This window comes from Nycticebus coucang, chromosome 9 (genome assembly GCF_027406575.1).
Source record: "Nycticebus coucang isolate mNycCou1 chromosome 9, mNycCou1.pri, whole genome shotgun sequence".
Lineage (NCBI taxonomy): Eukaryota > Metazoa > Chordata > Mammalia > Primates > Lorisidae > Nycticebus > Nycticebus coucang.
Genome location: NC_069788.1, coordinates 43,957,181 through 43,978,187, shown reverse-complemented (window position 1 = coordinate 43,978,187; position 21,007 = coordinate 43,957,181). Strand labels below are relative to the sequence as shown.

The following is a 21,007-nucleotide window of genomic DNA, read 5'->3' as shown; positions in this document are numbered from 1 at the left end:
TTGAAAGGTTTCAGCAGAGAGATCTGCAGTTATTCTAATATTCTTGCCCTTGTAGGTGATGGTTTTCTTTCGTCTGGGTGCTTTCAGAATTTTCTCCTTCATATTAACTTTAGTGAAATTGATTATGATGTGTTTGGGGGATGTCTTATTTGGATTGAGTCATGCTGGAGTTCTGAAACTGTCAGCTATCTGAAATTCAGAATCTCTTGGCATGCCTGGAAAAGTTCTCCTTCATAATCTCATGGAGAAGAGACTCTGTGTCTTGTGAAGCCACTTCCTCACTTTTGGGGCTCCCTATAAGACGAATTAGCCCAGAGGTCTCTGAGAGAGTGATCTGTTTTTGCCCTTCATTTCTCTTCGTCTTTGACAGTTTGGGAGCATTCGAAAGCTTTGTCTTCAATGTCAGAAATCCTTTCTGCTTGCTCCATTCTGTTACTGAGGGATTCTACTGTGTTTATCAGATCTTTGAGGGCTGCAACTTCTCATCTCAATGTGCCAAAATCTTTGGTCATTTGGTCTTTGAATTCGTTGAATTCTTGAGATATCTTTTGGGTTACTGCTTGGAATTCTAATTCGATCTTATTTGCTATCCAAATTCTGAATTCGATTTCTGACATCTCAGCTATTTGTTTGTGCATGGGATCTTGTGCTGTGTCTGCCCCACTGATCCTTGGAGGAGTTGATCTACTCTGATTATTCATATTGCCAGGGTTTTTCTGTTGATTTCACGTCATGATTGTTTTTCACTGTTGCCTCTGGCTGTCCTCAGAGTTGGGGAGGTGTTTCTCCAAGATTAGATTCCAGCGGGATCACTCTATTGTTGCTGGATCTTTGTAGGGAGTGGCCCTGTGTAGTTCCTCTGGGGCTGCCTCAGCCAGGGAGTGCTGGTTGTGGAAGCAGCTCTGGAGTATGACACACCCGGATCCAGCAACAGGGCGGGAGGTGGTGCGCATGGTTCTGGGAGTGTCTGGTGCCCAGTGACTTTGGCATAGAGAGCCCAAGGCTCCAGCAGTCTCTGGCTAGGAGAAGGGCTCTGTGCAGAGGCAGGGAGGGCTCCGGAGGACACATAGCTACCAGAGTCCCTGGCCAGACGAGTGGGCTGGTGTGGAGGCAGGGAGGGTTCAGGAGGGAAGACACAGGGTTCCGCAGCTCCCGCAGTTCCTGGTCAGGGCATGCGGAGGCCCAGCGGGCATGGGTCGCGGGTAGGGGGTTGTGGCGCAGCTATTATGGAGGACTGGGTGGTGCCAAGCCCAGGAGTTTGAGGTTGGTATGAACTGTGATGCCACAGCACTCTACCCAAGGGAACAGCCCGAGGCTCCAGTGTGCCAAACCCAGTCTTACTCTGCTCCTGAGGGTTAAGGCTGTAAGGCAGCTCAGTCCCCACCTTTATGCTGCTCAGTCACTAGGTTACTAGCTCCCGCCTGATCCTTGCTCTGCGACCCTGAGGGCGGAGCTTGCCGGGGCAGTTCTCTCACAATGGCTCCCTGCGGCCCACAGCCGAAAACTATTAACTCCGTCTGGCTCAGTGGCTCAGTCTGGGGCCCTAGACAATGCCCAAAGTTCTCCGCATTCCTGCTCAAACTCTCCCCAAGGCAGTTCAACTGAGTGGCAAGTCCAAAAACACCAAAACAGTTCACAGGTAAGGCCTTTCCGGTTTGCAGTCTCACTGCTGCTTGTACTTACGGCTGCCGGCGGGATTAGGTTGATCGGACACACACAACCACTTGCCAGTTTTCCACTGTTTTTGTCCTCCTCTTGGGGTCCAGAAGTCCCTTGCTGACTCCCTGTATCCTCAAAGGGATGATTATAGGCAGATCCCACCAGCCAGAGATGCCTGGAGTCTTATCTCCCCAGACTCACCGTGCCTTTCTTCATGTGCTTGCTTCCTCTTAATAATAAAGTCTTGGATGTTTTTCATGTGCCTGGAGTCATTAATATGAATTTTTGATACTTTCGTTTCAGGTCTGACACATTTGCAGATGGATCTGCCCCCAGAATGCTGTAGCAATCCTTTTTTGGTATCTGCTCAACTGCCATCATCCATTGAACCAAAGTGTGCCTTCTCAGATCAGCAAACTTCACATAGCCACTGGTGCCCACTCCAAGGCCCTGCAGTCCACCAGAACTCAGAAAGTTGTTTTACTTTTTAAGCTTTTTTGTTAAAAATTAAAATACAAACACACACAATAACCTATGTTTACACAGGGTCTATCACATAAGCAATATTTTGAACATCAATATCACTGTTTTCCACCTTCATATCCTGTCCCACTCGGAGACCTTCAGGGACAATGACATGCACAGAGCTGGCATCTCCTATAGCTTCTTCTGGAATACTTCCTGAAGAGCCTGTCTGAGGCTGTTTTATAGTTACTTATTTTTTATAAGTAGAAGATATATACTCTAAAACAAAGATAAACAGTATAGTAAATACACAAACCAGTAGCACAGTCATTTATCAAGTTACTATGTCCTATACACAACTGCACATGACGGGCAGCTCAGCAGGTTTGGTTACACTTGTGTTGTCACAGCACTCCAGTAACACACTGCACGACCACGGTACAGCAGCTATACAATATTACCAGGTGAGAGGAAGTTTTTGGCTCCATCATAGTTTTATAGGACTACCATTGCACATGCAGTGTGTTTAACAACCAAAACGTGCACACTACATAACAAGTAGGAAAGCTAATTCAAAAGTAAGACATATTCACTGGTAAGACCTCAAAAAAATATCTTTACTGCTAATTGGAATACTATTTGTATGTAAAACTAAATCATTTTCAACTTTGTAAGTTAGCTTTTTTCCCCTTTAAAAAAGTATTTAAAATTGTCATTAACTACTTTTAGTATACTAAAATGATACATTACTATAGTAACCCATTTGTATACTCTGAGAATAAGGAGACATAGCCCTTCAGAATCAGTCATAAGTAGGACTTGAACCCCAGGATCTGCATTTACTAAGATATATGAAATTGGGCAAGTTAATTTACCTAGCCTGGCCTCAATTTCACCATTTATAATCTGAAATTAAAAATAAGAGTCTCAGCTACTCAGAAAACTGAGGTGGCTATTGCTTGAGCCAGCCTGGGAAACAGTGAGATACTGTTTCTAAAAAAGATAATAATAATAGGCCATTCGGGTGCAGCAGCTCATAGCTACAATCCCAACACTTTGGGAAACTGAAGTGAGAGGACTGCTTGAGGCCGGAAGTTCAAGACCAGCCTGGGCAACATAGGGAGAACCCCATTTCTACAAAAAAAAAAAAAAAAAAAAAAAAGGGCGGCGCCTGTGGCTCAGTGAGTAGGGCGCCGGCCCCATATACCGAGGGTGGCGGGTTCAAACCCAGCCCCGGCCAAACTGCGACCAAAAAATAGCTGGGCATTGTGGCGGGCGCCTGTAGTCCCAGCTGCTCGGGAGGCTGAGGCAAGAGAATCACGTAAGCCCAAGAGCTGGAGGTTGCTGTGAGCCATGTGACGCCATGGCACTCTACCGAGGGCAGTAAAGTGAGACTCTGTCTCTACAAAAAAAAAAAAAAAGCTGGGTGTAGCATGCATGTATCTGTAGTCCCAGTTGAGGAGACTGAGGCAGGAGTACCACTTGAGCCCAAGAGTTCAAGGCTGCAGTGAGCTATGATCTCTCCACTGCACTCCAGCCTGGGTGACAGAGTGAGACCCTGTCTCTTAGAAAATAGTAATAGCAAACAAAATAAATAAAAATAAAAATCTCAGTGTTATGAACTGAGAATCTATAGTGTTTAGCACTTAGTGAGCCTCAATAAATATCATCCATCCCTAGCTCCCCTTAAAAAAAAAGGTTTTATAAACAATCTTTCCAGATAGCAGATTAGCAGATTTCCCTGTAGGTCACTCAATTTTGTAGCCTCACCTTTAATACTCCTCTGTCTTTTTTGGAGGTAATATCCTCTCCCTGTTCAGCAACAGTGGCTGCTGGGCTTTCTCCATTGTTCTCGGCACCTTCATCAGTAGTCATTGTCTTTTATAAGTAGAAAACCTGCTGAGAAGAAACAAGTTTTAGCTAGGAAAAATATCACTTTTTTATGCATCTTAAATGCCCCTAGGCATTGAGGTTTACCTAACCTAAGATAAACTTAGGACCAAATGAAAACAAAAGCATTTGCCATAAGCATGTCAAGATGTCATCAAGTATGGAAATAAAACATCATCCAATTGTTTAATTTGTCATCTAGTTCTGGTCCCAAATTAGAAAATGGTACATAGTACAAGTCAGATTTGGTGGTGATTATATTCCTTAACATGAATAGAACAGTGAGAAGTGCTCCTTTCAGAACTTTGAAAACATCCTTTTCTTATAGCCGTGTTCTTGAGAGAACTAAGAACTTCTTAGGCATCTGATAAAAGAAGTGACAATCTATCACAGTAGTAAACAGAACAGGCTTTAGAAGCTCACAAACCTGAGTCTAAGTCCTAGATCCAAGCTTTTGATATTAGCTATTTATTTAACCTCACTGAGCTTGAGTTGCTCACCTGTAAAATAGATATAGTACACTGTTCATAGCGTTAAAGTGAAACATTAACAAGATAACATATGTTAAAAGATTAGTGGAGATTCATAACTAAAAATGCACGTATACTGCTTGGCGCCTGTAGTTCAGTGATTAGGGTGCCAGCCACATGCACTGGGGCTGGTAGGTTCAAACTCAGCCCAGGTCTGCTAAACAGTGGGTTTGAACATAGCCTGGGCCTGCTAAACAACAGTGACAACTACAACCAAAAAAATAACCAGGTGCTGTAGCGGGCATGTGTAGTCCCAGCCATTTGGGAGGCTGAGGCAAGAGAATTACTTAAGACCAGGAGTTTGAGGTTGCTGTGAGCTGTGACGCCATGACACTCTACCCAGGGTGACAAAGTGAGACACTGTCTAAATAAATAAATATAAAAATGTAAGTATTTATCACCATTACTAGGTCTCCTGCAGGGCCACATTTTTTTTGAGACAGAGCCTCACTATGTTGGTAGAGTACTGTGGCGTCACAGCTCACAGCAACCTCCAACTCTTGGGCTTAAGTGATTCTCTTGCCTCAGCCTCCCAGGTAGCTGGCACTACAGGCACCCACCACAATGCCCAGCTATTTTTATGTTGCAGTTGTCATTGTTGATTTTAGCTGGCCTGGGCTGGGTTCAAACCTGTCAGCCTTGGTGTATGTGGCCAACGCCCTTATTCACTGAGCTACGGGCGACGCCAGGGCCACATTTTTCATCTCCTGCTTTCCCTATGACATTGAAGGCCCTGCATAATCTGGCCCTAACCTGTCTTTCAGTTCTAGCTTCCCCAATTTTCTTTTACTTTCTTTCATGAAGCTCATGGTCTAGCCACACCAGACCAATTCCACTCCTGTAACAAGTCTCGTGCTTTCCCATATCCAGGATTTTGGATACTCTCTCTCTTTATCCTTACACATTTTCCGCTTCAAATGCCATTTCCATCATACCAACCTTGACCCTATTATGTGGAGGTCATTTTGTCCTTTTAGATACTTCCTTAAATTTGTTGTCTATAACATATTTATAAGAAGACATGCCTATGCTTATTAAATTTAAAAGATTCTTCAGAGCCAGGGCCATGCTTTGTTCATATTTAGATTCACTAGAATGCTTCTACCTTTTAAAATGGTAAGACAGAAAGTGCAAGAGATTTATAATAGAATTTGGGGGTTCTTCCTCTGCTCCTTACAAGCTATTTAATGTTGGCAGCCTGCTTTAACTTTTCTAAGACTTTGTTCCTTGCCTGTGTAATTAGAATAAAAATAACTACTTTCATGGGTGACCTCCTGGATTAAATGGTATAATGTATATTTTAAAAGTATACTATTCAAATATTAGCTCTTATTGTTATTGTCTATCACCTGACACTTTTACATGTAAAGCAAACCAATGTAGCAAATAGGCTAATTAACAGGCTAAACAAAACACACCTAGCCACTGCCATGATTAATTTCACATTGCTCTCTGATTGGGCAGGGAAGACTAAGACTTAACCTCTTAGTACTAATGGCTATTCCACATTAGGCTAATAACTAACTTAAGGCTTATCTCCTGGGCCCTCTTGTCTACACAGTCAAAAATAGCTATTTTGTACTCATGAAAAATGTCTTACTGACACAATGAATATTTTGACAACTAAAACATACATCCTGGTGTTTTAACTCATTTCCAAAGGACCACTGTTGACTTCAGTGTCAACAAAGACACAAATCGAACTGCTGTGCCCAAAAATCTTCAAAGAGAACACCAACAACCAGGGTTTAAGCCCCTTTGCTTTAGTATCCAGTACAGTTTATACCAAATATAAAAGACCTAAATGTTTGGCTCAGGATAAGTAAAAGGCCAGAACAAATTGTTCCTAAACAAACAACAAAAATTAAGTACCTACTTCTACATGATGGGCAAGATAATCAGAAAAATTAGATGAACAAGGTTGAAACCTAGTGCTTATAACACATGTCTCTGATGCACAGAAACTTGTAGAAGGCACCTCAACAACAGACGGAAAAGATCTTCCAAATATGTTGGGGGCCATGGACTATATCCCTTGGAAAACACATGCACACACACACAAATTTGCTAAGACTTCACACATATACTGATATCCATCAATAGACCCTTGGGTAAATTCTGGTTTAAAGTGTTGAGCAAATGAAAAACACTAGATGTAAAGTTACTGAAAAAGGACAGCCACACGGTTTCAAAGTACTATTAAAAAGGGAAAAAATACCTTTCCAATGAAATGATCTAACTGATAATCACCTCAACAAGCTTTCTACAACACAACCAAACTCTGCATCAACAATAATGAAATGGGCTCGGCACTTATGGCTCAAGCAGCTAAGATGCCAGCCACATACACCTGAGCTGGTGGGTTCGAATCCAGCCAAGACCAGCCAAACAACAATGACAACTACAACCAAAAAAATAGCCAGTCGTTGTGGCAGGTACCTGTAGTCCCAGCTACTTGAGAGGCTGAGGCAAAAGAATCGCTTAAGTCCAGGAGTTGGAGGTTGCTGTGAGCTGTGATGCCATGGCACTCTACCCAGGGCGACAGCTTGAGGCTCTGTCTCAAAAATAAATAAATAAATAAAATAATGAAACAGACTTATATTACTGTGTCTCCTGGTGAGATGTAGTAGGAAGTATACATCACTAATGTGGTATTTCTTCAAAACATTTAACCAAAAACTAATCAAGAAGAAAAGACAATAAAATTGTAGAACATTTTATACACAACTGACCTAGACTTATGAAAAATGTTAATGTTATAAAGGACAGAAAAAAATAAAAGAAGGGTGGGGAGAAAAACTGACAGAAGACCTTTTCTGGAGTAAAGAAGACTGCAGAAATAAAATAACCAAGTGTAATCAGTAATTCTTGGCTGGATTCTGAATTAGGGGAACAAAAACTTATAAAAGGACATTTTTGGGAGAATTATAAAAATTTGGAAAAACAGGCTGTATACTAGTTTATTTTATTGTATTTATAATGTTAGATCTGGAGTGGTCAGTACTGTGGTTTTATGTAGAATAATAACCTTGTTCTTAGGCTACTGCTGATGAAGTAGTCAGAGGTATTACGATGTCTACCACTTGCTTTCAAATCACCGAGAGAGTGATTTGCACATAGGTGCAAATGTCACAAAAAATTAAAAACAAAGCATTGAACAAATATAACCACAATATATCCGAAGACCAGGCTTTCTTTTGAATACTCATGATTTGGAATTCAGCTAAATTTTTAAATGAAAATATTATCAATAAAAAAACATTTTTTTTTTGGTCTTACAGCTTTGGAAACAACACCTTGCTTAAATTCAAATGAATAAGGAACTTGTATAAGTTTATCTGCTAGCTTTATAAGTCTCAGTTGATAAAAGAATTTGGTCTTCATTTTTTGTTCCAACACTTCAAAGGACACAAGTAATTTCAGAGAATGGCTCTTGTCAAATAATACGGAGTTCTTTTGAAGAGAAGTACACAAAGATGAAAACAAGGAAATAAACTTTTCTGAGCTGTCAAAAACATAGATAAGTCTGGAGAAATAAAGAAATGAATTGAATTTTCCAAATATTTCCCTGTAATTCCAGTTTAGCCATTAGGAGTATAGGTTTTTGTAAGCAAATAAAAAAACCTTTTTTTCTTTGATCAAGTGTTACATGAACAGACAATTCCTAATAACCTTCAGAACACACTGAGAAAGTTTCTTTGTTTTCATGAAATAGACTTTTCTTCTTTCCTCCGCCCTGGATTTAAAATCACTATGTAGCTATGGATATTAATCTATGATAAAGCTTATTGTGCTGAACCGTACAAAGGTGGAAAATTGCTACCTAGTGCATCAGAAAGGGAACACACAGTTTGTTCTATTATAGACATGCCAGATAAGCATGCACTCTCCAAAGTGCTAATCAGCAAACACCTGAGATGTAACTGAAAAATAAGAATATGCTTAATATTTCATTAACAGTATACTAAAAACTTAAGTTAACATAACTAAATCAGATCTCCCCAAATGAGAAGTCATTTTAAAGCCTTACCCACTGATTCTCCATATATATTATTATGCTGTTGTTCTCTTTGTTAGAATATAGATATTGTGCATCAGATTATGCTGTCTAACAGAAGAGTTTTTAGAAAGAAGACAATTCTTTGGTAAACTCACTTTACTTCTCAGTACAAATAATTACTGAAGAAAGCAAAGCTAATAGACCAAATTTGCTCAAACTCTGTTTAGTTGAATTGCTGGTTTTGAATAAACAAGAAGCCAAGGGTTATATTAATATTTTAAAAAAACCTAAAAGAAATAATTCTATTCAAATGTTAATCTTACACAATAAAGAAAGAACCTGAATATAGTATTTTTTCCCCTCTAATATGATTTTACCCTACTTGGCCTCAAAAAAGTGAAAAGACAGCACTAAGTCACCAACTTTCTCTAAGATGACTCTGAGATGACAAGAAAAGGTTTTTAAAATTTGTAAAACTTAAGCTGGAAAACAAAAAAAGGTGTAGAGTATCATTAAACTAGAACTCTGGGGGGAATTCCTGGAAACTAGAAAGCAGATGAGATCAGACTGAAGGACAGAAAGAACAAATTGCCTTCCAAACACTGACTGTAAGAACAGTTCCTCCCTAGAGAAGCTCTAGGCCTGGGGTCAGCATAAGAAAAGAGCAGGCTTGGGCCAGGGGAATTAACTAGGAAAAGCAGCAGCTGTGTTTGTGTTAGTTAGGCTAGGTAGGTTTATTTCCCTCCAGAATGTACCCAGGGGCTCTCATCTGTTTTTCTCTGGAAGACATAAGAATCATCTTTATTCTTCAATTTCAGATATATCACAAGGATATGGTTGAGATATTTGTCTTCTTTCTTTAGATCCTGCAGGGCCCTTGACATCCTGGCCCTTAATTGCCGAAGGCAAGTCTTTGGGGAACTCCAGGAATTTTTTGTTACTTCTTTTCCTATAATGTGTCTGTCCTCTGCTTCTAAAGCCTTATTAGACAGACTTTGGACATTTTAATATGTAAATGAATTTCATGTTTAGAATTGGATCCCATCCCCAAGATCCTGTATCTCATGTATATGCAACTATTCCAAAACCTGAACAAATCTGAAATTCAAAACACTTCTTGTCCTAAGCATTTCGGATAAGGAATACTTGACCTATAGTAATTTTGGCAGCAGTTGAACAGTTTCAAAAACTCAAACCATCACTAAAGTCAGCAATATTACGACTATAAATTAAAAAGAACTTCAAGGGCAAGCCTGGTAGCTCATACCTCTAATCCTAGCACTCAGGGAGGCTGAAGCAGGTGGGTTGCTTGAGCTCAGGAGTTTGAGACCTGCCTGAACAAGAGTGAGAACTCATCTCTGAGAAAATAGCTGGGGGTTGTGGCAGGTGCCTGTAGTCCCAGCTGCATGGGAGGCTGAGGCAAGAGAATCACTTGAACCCAAGAGTTTGAGGTTGCTGTGAGCTATAATGCCAAGGTACTCTACTGAAAGTGACAAAGTCTTACTTTGTGAAAAAGTAAAAAATAAAATAAATAAAATAAAAAGAACTACTGCACTTAGTATCTGAAGTTACTGCTCTATTCCTCTCATTGCCCTTCAGTACCATACTATTCAAATAAAACCGTTTACTGTTCTTTTACCTCCTAAGGCAAGCGTCTGGATCCTTCTCTGGTACTTTCTGGACTCACTGCCTCTTATCTCTCACCTGCTGTATCCAGCTCTAACCAGGTCATGAGACCCGTTAGCTCAAAGGTACATCTGATAGATATCACTGTTAAAGCTATGTCAGACACTGCTAGTAATTAATTCTCAATATCCCCTTTTCCACTTGTTCCTTTAGTATAATAATAAAACCTCCACTTTTTAACCGGGCAGGAAATTTCCCAGAACAAAGCCCCAGTTTTTTCCTTGTAGTTAAGTGTGGCCACGTGACTACAGTCTGGCCAATGGGATGTAAGCCAAAAAAATATCTTTAAAGGGGGAGGTGGCTAGCTCTATGAGCAGATACTCTAAAAAAGAATATCTGAGTCGAAAGATGAAGAGTAAGTAGCAGCTATTCACCTATTTATTAAACAACAGAAAACAATTTCCTTCTCCACAAAAGGAAATTCATATGGGCAAGAAAGAAAGGCTCCTTCCTGCTGCCTTTAAATAGAGGAATGAGCCTCTATTACTTGCCCATGTTTTTGATAGAAAAGTCAAATTTCGGGCGGCGCCTGTGGCTCGGTAGGGCGCCGGCCCCATATACCGAGGGTGGCGGCTTCAAACCCGGCCCCGGCCAAACTGCAACCAAAAAATAGCCGGGCGTTGTGGCGGGCGCCTGTAGTCCCAGCTACTCGGGAGGCGGAGGCAAGAGAATCGCTTCAGCCCAGGAGTTGGAGGTTGCTGTGAGCTGTGTGAGGCCACGGCACTCTACCAAGGGCCATAAAGTGAGACCCTTGTCTCTACAAAAAAAAAAAAAAAAAAAAAAAGAAAAGTCAAATTTCCACCTGTGATACAGTGATAGAACTAATTCATTGGGGGCTCAAACAATTTGGTTCAGAGTCTCCTGGTGATTACTTTTTTTTTGGAGACAGCTGCACTTGGTTGCCCTGCGCAAAGTGCTGAGGCATCATCAGAGCTCACAGCAACCTCAAACTCTTGGGTTCAAGAGCTCCTCTTGTCTCCAGCCTCCTGAGTGGGTGGAACTATAGATGTGTGCCACCACACCCAGCTATTTTTCTATTTTTAGTAGAGATGGGTCTCATTCTTGCTCAGACTGGTCTAGAACTCCCGAGCTCATGCAATCTACCGGCCCTGGCATCCCAGAATGCTAGGATTATAGGCATGAGCCCTAGTGCCTGGCCCCCTTGATGATTTCTAAGAATAGGTCAACAAGGTAACATATGACAAAAATATGAATGCTGTATACACAGAGAATGTGTTCCAATTCATTTTTATACCCCCACCACCTCCTATAAGTAAATGGTATACAAATAGCCCTCAATAAATGGTGAAATTGTGATTTTCAAAAGCAGTCAATATATATAAAGATAGTAAAATATCAGATACTATAAATAATCAGTGCTGAAATAATATATTACAAGTTGGCTATATTTCTTCTCTAAATTTAATCTGAAAAACCTAATCTGGAGAATCACATTGTACCCAAGTGTTTAACTATAAAAGTAAAAATAAAATTCTGTTCTAATCAGGAGGGGTAATTAAATAAACATAATTAAAATCTCTCTGAAGTGTATTATACATCTGTGCGTACACAACACATAACAGATTTACCTTACTAATTACATTTAGTTTAAACATGGATAGTCAAGAACAGCACCATGGCTACATGTCTGAGTATACATTAACTAGCAACTGGAGGAAGAGATGTTTCAGAGCTGGGATGCAGACAGAAGAAACAGAAGACCAAAGTTTTGCATCTTCTTATAACATGGTGTATAACATAAATTGCTTCCCAAAGTCCATTATACTATATATGTCTAAGAGAAAAGCTGTACATGAATAGCCATTTTGGGTCTGTATAGAAAAACCAAAAACCTTGGTCACCTTAAATCCTCATCCTAACAGTATAGAAAGAAAAGAGCCAAGAAACTCAGATCTACCGGTAAGTAGCTGTGGGATCTTTGGCCCTTTTCTCAGTTTCTCCATCAGTGTATATTTCACAGCTTAGGCCAGAACATCCAAGGTATTCCAAGTCTAGTATTTTATATTTAGAATTACTTTTTAATGACTGAATACATGTTTTATAGAGAAATTAGGTTTGATAAGGAGAAGGGAAAACAATTCCCAAGGAATGGAAAAAGTTATTTTAGTATACAGAATTTACTTGCTATTACAACCCTCTGGCAAAACATCAATTCTGAGCTTTACCTGCTTAGATACAGTATTAGTTTTCTAGAGCTGTCATAAAAAGTTACCACGGACTTAGTGGCTAAAACAATACAAATTTATTATCTTATAGTTCTGGAGGTTAGAAGTCTAGAATGGGTCTCCAGTGGGCTAAAATGAAGGTCTTAGCAGGGCTGCATTCCTTCTAAGACTTTAAGAGAGAACCCATTTCCTGGCCTTTTCTAGATTTTAGAGAGGCTGACCCCATTTCTTGATTCAAAGGCAGCAATGTAGCATTTCAAAGCCAGCTATGTTGCATTTATTTGATCATTCTTCTGTAATCATCTTTCCCTTTGACCACATCCAAGAAAGTTTCTCTACTTTTTTTTAATTAAATCATAACTGTGTACAACTATGGGGTACAATGTGCCGATCTGATATACAATGTGGAATGCTTAAATCAGACTGATTAACGTAACCATCATCTCACTTACTTGTTTTGGTAAGACATTTGTACTATACTCTTAGTAGTTTGGAATGTACCATTGCATTATGCACTATAGGTGAGGTTCCACGAAATACTCCCTCTCCTCCCGCCTATCCTCCTTTCTCTACTTTTACGAACTCATGTGATTAAGTTGGGTCCACCTAGATGATACAGAATAATCTCTCTACTTCATAATCTTTAACCTTACTCACATCTGCAAAGCCCCCTTCTCCCCTGGAAATTAACAAATTCCAGGGATTAGGACATGAACATCTTTGAGGGACCATCATTCTACCTACCACAGAAATCCCTAATCATCCAATTACAATCATCAGAATTTCTCGTAAAACTATAATTCCGTTAGCATCCTCCATTTTGTACATGGAGGCTTACAACATTTTTTCCTTATCCTTTATTTACCATTCAGTTGGATAACAATGTTTAATCTGACAGTAAAATAAAATCTAACATTTGATATTTATCATTCTGAAAATACAGAATTTCAGAAAACACAAATTGATGCATTGGGTTTCTTGATTTTCTAAGTTAAAATTATAAGTAAACGTGATACATGTAATGCATGTGTTTTACCACTGCAAACTTAATCACTGAAAAATTATTTTCAAAATGAGTTCAAGTCTCTTATGTGATTCTGAAATGTGAGCAGCATGCTATAAACATTGAAGAACACATCGAAAGTACTTTAACAGATTTTGAGATATAATAATAAATTGCACATATTTAAAGTACAAAATTCGATAAGTTCTGACATATGTACGTAAGAATGTATATCCATGAAGCCATCACCACAATCAAGATAATGAACTTATCTGTCACTTGTAAAAGTTTCCTCATTTCCCTTTATAACTCATTCTTCCGTAGTTCAGGTCTCTGAACTGCTTTCTGAATAGTCCATATGTTATAGAATTTCGTATAATATGTCCTTTTTTCTGGCTTCTTACTCTTACTGTAATTATACTGAGAATCAAACATGTTATATTTATCAATAATAGTTCTTGGGATTTTTCTGAAAAAGAGTCTTGCTCTGTTGCCCAGCCTGGAGTGCAGTGGTACAAGCATAGTAACTGTGAACTTTGAACTCCTGGGCTAAAGCCTCAGCGCCCTGAGTAAGTGGGACTGACTATAGATGCATGCAACCACGCCTGGCTAATTTTTTTTATAGAGATGGGGTCTTGTTATGTTGACCAGGCTGGTTTCAAACTCCTGGCCTCAAGCTATTCTCCCACCTTGGCCTCACAAGTGCTGAATTATGGGCATGAATGCTGCACCCGACTACTCATATTTATTGCTAAATAGTATTCCATTGTATGGACACACCACAAATCTGCCTGCTGATGCACATTTGGATGTTTTAAATTTTTCTCTTTCAACTAGGCACCCGTAGCACAGTTGTTACAGCTCCAGCCACATGCACCAAGGGTGGCGGGTTCAAACCTGGCCCAGACCAGCTAAACAACAATGACAACTGCAACCAAAAAAATACCCAGGCATTGTGGTGGGAACCTGCAGTCCCAGCTACTTGGGAGGCTGAGGCAAGAGAATCGCCTAAGTCCAGGAGTTTGAGGTTGCTGTGAGCTGTGATGCCATAGCACTCTATCAAGGGCGACACAGTGACACTCTGTCTCAAAAAAAAAAAAAATCTCTCTCACAAATAAAGCTGCCATGAACATGTGTACAGATCTTTGTGTGGTCACATACATTTGTTTTTCTTGGACAAAAACCTAGGAGTAGAAAGGCTGAATGACATGGTAGATATCTGTTTAAATGCTAAAGAAAGTACCAAATTGTTTTGTTTTGTTATTTCAAGACGAACTGTCAAGCTGGCACCCTGGGGTAGAATGTCATGGCATCATAACTCACAGCAACCTCCAACTATTGGGCTCAAGCAATCCTTTTGCCTCAGTTTTTCTATTTTTAGTAGAGATGGGGCCTCTCACTTTTTGCTCAGGCTGGTCTTAAACTCATGAGCTCAAGCAATCCACCCATCTCAGCCTCCCAGAGTGCCAGGATTACAAGTGTGAGCCACCGCGGCTGGCCCAAATTGTTTTTCAAAGTGGCTATACCATTTACATTCCTACCAGAAGTGTATGAGAATTTCATGTGCTCCACATCTTCACCAACACTTGGTACTGTCAGCCTTTTTAATTGAAGATGTTCTACCATGCATGTAGTAGTATCTTATCGTAGTTTTAATCTGCATTTTACTAGTGACTAATGATGCTGATCATCTTTTCCTGTGCTTAATTACCATCCATGTATCTTCTCTGATCAAGCATCATTTCAAACTTTTGCTTAGTTTTTTACTGGGTGTTCGTTTTCTTGAGTTTTGAGAGGTCCTTATATATTCTGAATACAAGTCTTTTATCAGATATATCTTTTGCAAATATTTTATCCTTGTCTGTCCCTTATTCGTTTATTTTCTTAAAAGTGGCTTTCAAAGAGATACTCTTAAAGTCCAATTTATCATTTTCTTCTTTTGCAAATCATGCTTTTGGTATCGTACCTAACAAATTGTTATCAAACTCAAAGTTACAAAGATCTTCTTCCAGAGATTTTATAGATTCAGGCTTTATTTAGGTCTATGATCAATTTTGAGTTAACTTTTATATATAACGTATGGATCAAGATTCATCTTTTTTTTAAATATGAAGATCAAATTGTTCTAAAATCTTTTTTTTACTATTAAATCATAGCTGTGTACATTAATGCTGCTCTAAAATCTTTTTTTAAAATTCAATTTTTATTCAACCACCCTTATAACCTTACTCCAATTAAGGAGCTATGTTTATTATCTTTATAGTCATCTAGTTACTCCCTCATTACAAAATAAATTGTTCATTGGTGTAGAACAGTGACTACCACACAACAGGTACACAATTCATTTGCTGAATTAAACAAGTCTTTAGAAACCACCAACAAAGACTATCAAGAGGAAAAAGTTAGCCTTATTTCATAGAACCAGGATAAATTATTAGGAAGTTAAGAATAAAATTCAAGTTACTTGACAGCACTCTATGGAAAATCTACACATTCCTATAATAGAGGCCTTCTAAAGAACCAATTATATCATTCCTTGACTTGTGGATATAAGTGAGTCTAATAGTTGTGTAGGTCAATCTGAAGCCATGTCACTAACTGTCATCTGACCATGATGGTCATAGCCAGTGAATAAGGTCAGCAATTACTCTAGCACACTAAGGCAAAAATAAATACTCAAGCATGACTCTAGCCTCTATTAAAACCTTTGTTAATGAATGATGATCCAGCTCAGCACCCGTAGCACAGTGGTTACAGGGCCAGCCACATACACCTAGGCTGGCCAGTTCGAACCTGCCCCGGGCCTGCTAAACAACAATAACGGCAACAAAAAAATAGCTGGGCGTTGTGGTGGGTGCCTGTAGCCCCAGCTACTTGGGAGGCTGAGGCAGCAAGAGAATCACTTAAGCCCAAGAATTTGAGGTTGCTGTGAGCTGTGATGCCACAGTACTCTACTGAGGGCAACATAATAAGACTCTGTCTCAAAGAAAAAAAGAAGGATGATGATCCTCTTTCCATTTAATTGCCTTGGCAACTTCTTCAAAAATCAATTGATGGGCCTGTAAAGTAGTATAACCTTGATAGAAAATTGTATGAAGATTGTAAGAGGGTCTTTACCTAACAAATGCAATCAGTGTAACCCTGTTTCTTGTACCCTCAATGAATCCCCAACAAAAAAAAAAAAAAAGAAAAAAAGAAAATTGTATGGAGATACCTCAAAGAACTTAAAGTAGACCTATCATTTGATCTAGCAATCCCAGTGCTAGGCATATACCCAAAGGAAAACAGGTCATTTTATAAAATGGGACACCCACACTTGAATGTTTATAGCAGCACAATTCATAATCACAAAGACATGGAAACGATCCAAGTGCCTACCAATATAATATATGAATGGATTAATAAAATGTGGTATGTGGATATTATGGAGTACTACTCAGCCATAAAAAGTAGTAATCTGGTATCTTTATGATGACTTGGAAAGAACTGGAAATCATACTTCTAAGTGAAACATCACAAGAATGGAAGAACAAACACATGTACTCAATACCAAATTGGAAATAATTGATCAACAATTAAATGCACATATAGAAGTAAAACTCAATGAAAACCAAGCTAGGGGAAGGGGTGATATAAGTGTATCAATAACAAAGGGGTAAATTCACACTTATTGGGTACAATGCATATTATGTGGGTGAAAGGCACTCTTACAACTTTGACTCGACCTGTATAAAAAAGTATGTAAACATAAATATGTACCTTCTAATATTCTGAAGTTTAAAAAAAGAAACAAAAAAATTTTTTAAGTATAAAAAAGTAAATGTAGCCAACACGCAAAAAAAACAAAGTATCAATTAATCAAATTTTTTCCTAGACTCTTCTATTCTCTTTCACGGATCTATCAGTTTATATCAATTACCACCAAGGCCATGTTTTGATTACTGTAGCTGTAAGTTCTAGAAATCAAACGGTGTTAAGTGTTTCATCTCTGTTATTTATGAACATTGTTTTGGCTATTCTAGGGCCTTTGCATTTCTATTGCAGTTTGGCCGGGGCCGGGTTCGAACCTGCCATCCTCAGTATATTGGGCCTGCACTCTTCTCACTGAGCCACAGGCACCACCTGGCCTTCGCATTTCTACACTAATTTTACAGCCAGCTATCACTTACTACAAATTGCCAGCCGGGACTTTTTTTTTTTTTGCAGTTTTTGGCCGGGGCTGGGTTTGAACCCGCCACCTCCAGCATATGGGGCCCGTGCCCTACTCCTTTGAGCCACATGTGCTGCCCACCAGCTGGAATTTTTTATTGGGACTGCAATGAATGTGTATCTTTGGTGAAAACTGACAATACTGAGTCTTCCGATCTTTCTCTCCACTTATTTAGATTGTCTTTAATTTCTCTGCAATGTTTTATAGCTTGCAGTGCAGAGGTCTTATCTCTTACAAAATTTATCCTTAGGCATTTAATATTTTATTTTCATGTAAATGGTATTTTTTAAAAATTTATTTATTTTTTCTTTTTTGAGTCAGTCACCCTGGGGCTGAGTGCCGTGGCCTTATAACTTGTTGCAACCTCAAACTCGTAGGCTCAAGTGATCCTCTTGCCTCATCCTCCCAAGTAGCTGGGACTGCAGGCGCCTGCCACAATGCCCGGTCAATTTTTTTAGAAATGGTGTTTTGTTCTTGCTCAGGTTGGTCTGGAACTCCTGAGCTCAAGCAATCCACCCACCTTGGTCTCTCAGAGCCACCACGCCTGGTCCTAAATGGTATTCTTTTTAAGTATCAGTATCTGTTTGTTCATTTGTTAGTACACAGAAATAAAACTGACTTTTCTATATTGATCTTATATCCTGCAACTTTGCTACGCAAACTTAATTGTTCTACTAGCATTTTTGTAGAAATCATAGGCAATCATCCATGAATGGATGGTTTTACTTCTTTTTCGATCTGGGACCCCTTTTACTTCTTTTTCTTACCTTAGTGCACTGGCAAAACCCTCCAGTGCAATGTTAAACAGAAGTGGTTACAGTGAACATCTTGTCCTACTCCTCATTTTGGAGGAAAAGCATCCAGTCTTTTAGCATTAAGCATGATTTTAGCCATTGGTTTTTCATAGATGTTTTTTTACTTATCAGACTGAAGAAATTCCTTTCCGCCCCCCTAGTTTGCTGAGTTTTTATCAGCAAGGTCTATTAGATTTTATAAAATGCTTTTCCTCTATCTACTGAGTTAATCATATGCTTTCTCTTTTCTATCTTGTTAATGAGGTACATGATATTGATTTTCAAATGTTAAACCAACTTTGCATTCCTGGGATAACCCCTATTTGCCCATTGTATTTATTTTTAATAGTTTTAAAATGTACCACTGCATTATGCACATTAGGTCAGGTCCCCCCAAATACCCTCCCTCCTCCCCGCCCCTCTCTTTCCTCTTCCCTTCTACTTTCTGGACTATAGTTTTTTTACCATTCATATGAATGTGTAGATGATTATATATTGATTTCATAGTAGTGTTGAGTACATTGGATACTTTTTCTTGAGATACTTTACTAAGAAGAATATGGTCCAGCTCCATGCACGTAAACATAAAAGATGTGAGGTTTCCATCTTTTTTATGGCTGCATAGTATTCCTTGGTGTACATATACCACAATATGTTAATCCATTCATGGGTTGATGGGCACTTGGTCTGTTTCCATGTCTTGGCAATTATGAATTGGGCTGCAATAAACATTCTGGTGCAAATGTCTTTGCTGTAAAATAATTTTTTATTATCTGGGTATATAACTAGTAGAGGACTTGCAGGATCAAACCGTAGGTCTACTTTTAGTTCCTTGAGTATTCTCCAAACTTCTTTCCCAAAAGGTCATATTAGCTTACATTCTCACCAGCAGTATAGAAGTGTTCCCTTTTCTCCACGTCCTCACCAACATCTGTAGTTTTGGGATTTTGTGATGTGGGCTCAGGTTGTTTCTTCTTGAGTGAGTTTGGTATTTTGCTATTTTCAAGAAATCTGCACATTTCATCTAGATGTCTAATATACCAGGCATAAAGTAATTCATATTATTCTCTCATCCTTTTGCTAATTATAGGATCTATAGCTTTGTTAACCTTTTCATTTCTGATACTGGTAGTTTGTATCTTTTCTCTTTTTCTGACCTGTCAGGATAGTGGTTTATCAATTTTTTTTGGTCTTCTCAAAGAGGCAGCTTCTGATTTCACTAACTTTACTATTTTTCTGTTTTCTATCTCATTGATTTTATTTTAACCCATTTCTTCTGCTTACTTTGGGTTTAACTTTCTCTGTTTTCTAGTTTTTTAAGGTAAACGCTGAGGATACTGACTTTTTGAGGACACTGACTTGTGAATTTACTTCTTCTCCAATATAGGCATTTAATGCCATGAATTTTCCTCTGAGTATCTGCTTTTACTATGATCCATAATTTTTTATTTGATTTTCATTCAGTACAAAGTACATTCTAAATTCGCCTTTGGGCCGAGCACAGTGGCTTACGACTGTAATGCTAGCACTCTGGGAGGCCAAGGTAGGTAGACTGCCTGAGCTCATGAGTTTGAGACCAACCTGAGCTAGAGCAAGACCTCATTTCTAAAATAGCGGAGCATTGTGGAGGACACCTGTAGTCTCAAGCGAATTGCTTGAGCCCAGGAATTTGAAGTTGCTATGAGCTGTGATGCCACGGCACTCTTCTAAGGGCAACAAAGTGAGACTCTGTCTCAATAAATAAATAAATAAATCTTTGGGTTTTTTTTGACACGTGGTTTCTCAGAAATGTTTTAGTTTCTAAATATTTAGGAGTTTTCCAGGTACCTTTCCGTTAATTGATTAATTTCATTCCCTTTTGGTCAGTGTATATACTTCATATCTGAAGTCACTTCAAATTTACTGTTTTATGACTCAAAATATGGTCTTAGTGTCCACATGTAATTGAAAAGAATGTATTCTGCTCATATTGGGTAGAATATTATATAAATACCAATTAGGTCGGTTGATAGTGTTATTCAGGTCTTCCAAATCATTGATTTTTTGCTACTTGTTTTATCAATTATTGCAAGAAAATTGAGGTATTGAAGTTTCCAACTATAAATGTGGATCTATTTCTCTTTTCTGTTCTATCAGCTTCTGGTTCGTGTTATTTCTAAGCTCTGTTATTAGGTGCATGTTTAAGACTATTAATTTCTTTTTTTGAGACAGAACCTCAAGCTGTTGCCCTGGATAGAGTACCGTGGCATCACAGCTCGCAGCAACCTCCAACTCCTAGGCTTAAACGATTCTCTTGTCTTAGCCTCCCAAGTGCCTGGGACTACAGGCACCCACCACAATACCCAGCTATTTTTGGTTGTAGTTGTCACTGTTGTTTGGTGGGCCTGGGCTGGATTCATACTCGCCAGCTCTGGTGTACGTGGCTGGCACCTTAGCCGCTTGAGCTACAGACACCAAGCCAAGACTATTAATTTCACTTGATGAATTGACCCCTGTATGATATTCTTTATTCCTGGCAATGTTCTTTGCTCTAGTTTGTCTGAAATTAGTATAGCTATTCCAACTTTCTTTTTTGCATGGAATA

The 21,007-nt window shown here is 39.0% G+C and overlaps 1 protein-coding gene across 9 annotated transcripts in view; it reads right to left on the bottom strand.

The window, feature by feature from the left end:
• FKBP5 (FKBP prolyl isomerase 5) overlaps positions 1-21,007 on the bottom strand; it is a 118,325-nt gene that overhangs the window by 62,953 nt on the left and 34,365 nt on the right. For 3 of the 9 annotated variants that reach the window (XM_053603717.1, XM_053603718.1, XM_053603722.1), the window contains exon 2: positions 3,895-4,020. In XM_053603717.1, the coding sequence (XP_053459692.1) occupies positions 3,895-3,999 (105 nt within the window). In that variant the 5' untranslated portion in view covers positions 4,000-4,020. Of the gene's footprint in view, positions 1-1,860; positions 2,000-3,894; positions 4,024-6,983; positions 7,099-21,007 lie in introns of those variants that run through there. The other 6 variants (XM_053603725.1, XM_053603720.1, XM_053603724.1 and 3 more) reach the window with 4 other exon arrangements.